Genomic DNA, 662 nt, shown 5'->3' with positions numbered 1-662 from the left:
AAACAAAATGAAAAGATTCATTTCAATTCTATTGATTGCCTTAACTTTGGCAGTTCTTGCTCTTTCCATGACTTCTGACGTTAATGCAGAGGAACAAACCATGTCCTTGTACATTGCCAAGAAGAACAACAAACAAAGAAGACTCAAGAAGGTTTCCCACAAGAAGAGAAGAAACAATAAGAAAGTTCACAAATATTTGGATACCTACGGAAGAAAGAGAAGAGGTTTGAAGAGACATGGTAAGAAGAGAATTATCAGAAAGAAGATTGACGTCTATGGAAAGAAGAGAAGATTCAATAAGAAGAGAAGAATCGACACTTATGGAAAGAAGCATAGAAAGAATAGAAAACATGGTAGAAAACACAGAAAGAATAGAAAGAATAGAAAACACAATAAGAGAGTTGATGTTTACAAGCGTAAATAAGCAAAGACGACTCAATTTTTTACAACTAGAAGAAAATTCACAATTTTGAAATTTTGGAATTTTTGCTTAATAAAGTGAGATAAATGCTGTGATTTTATGATTTGCCTATAAGATTAATTGTAAAATGCCCATCAAAAAGCTTAAAAATCAGTTGTTTATTCATCGTTCGTTAGAATATGAAATCCTGTGGTAGAGTAAAGAGGAGAAATCAGTCCAATTTGTATTCTCTCAGAGAAAA

At 32.0% G+C, this 662-nt stretch overlaps 1 protein-coding gene across 1 annotated transcript in view; it reads left to right on the top strand.

The window, feature by feature from the left end:
• The window catches only part of NAEGRDRAFT_47382 (uncharacterized protein), a gene marked incomplete at both ends in the record, with an annotated part of 4990 nt that extends 4566 nt beyond the window's left edge, over positions 1-424 (top strand). The window contains one exon of the mRNA XM_002679770.1: positions 54-424. Coding sequence (XP_002679816.1) covers positions 54-424 — 371 coding nt within the window. The remainder of the gene's footprint in view (positions 1-53) is intronic.
• Positions 425-662: the final 238 nt, after the last annotated feature.

The sequence above is a fragment of the Naegleria gruberi genome (assembly GCF_000004985.1).
Source record: "Naegleria gruberi genomic scaffold NAEGRscaffold_12, whole genome shotgun sequence".
NCBI lineage: Eukaryota > Heterolobosea > Eutetramitea > Acrasida > Naegleriidae > Naegleria > Naegleria gruberi.
Note: the sequence above shows the minus strand (reverse complement) of the source record. Positions and strands in the feature narration are given on the sequence as shown.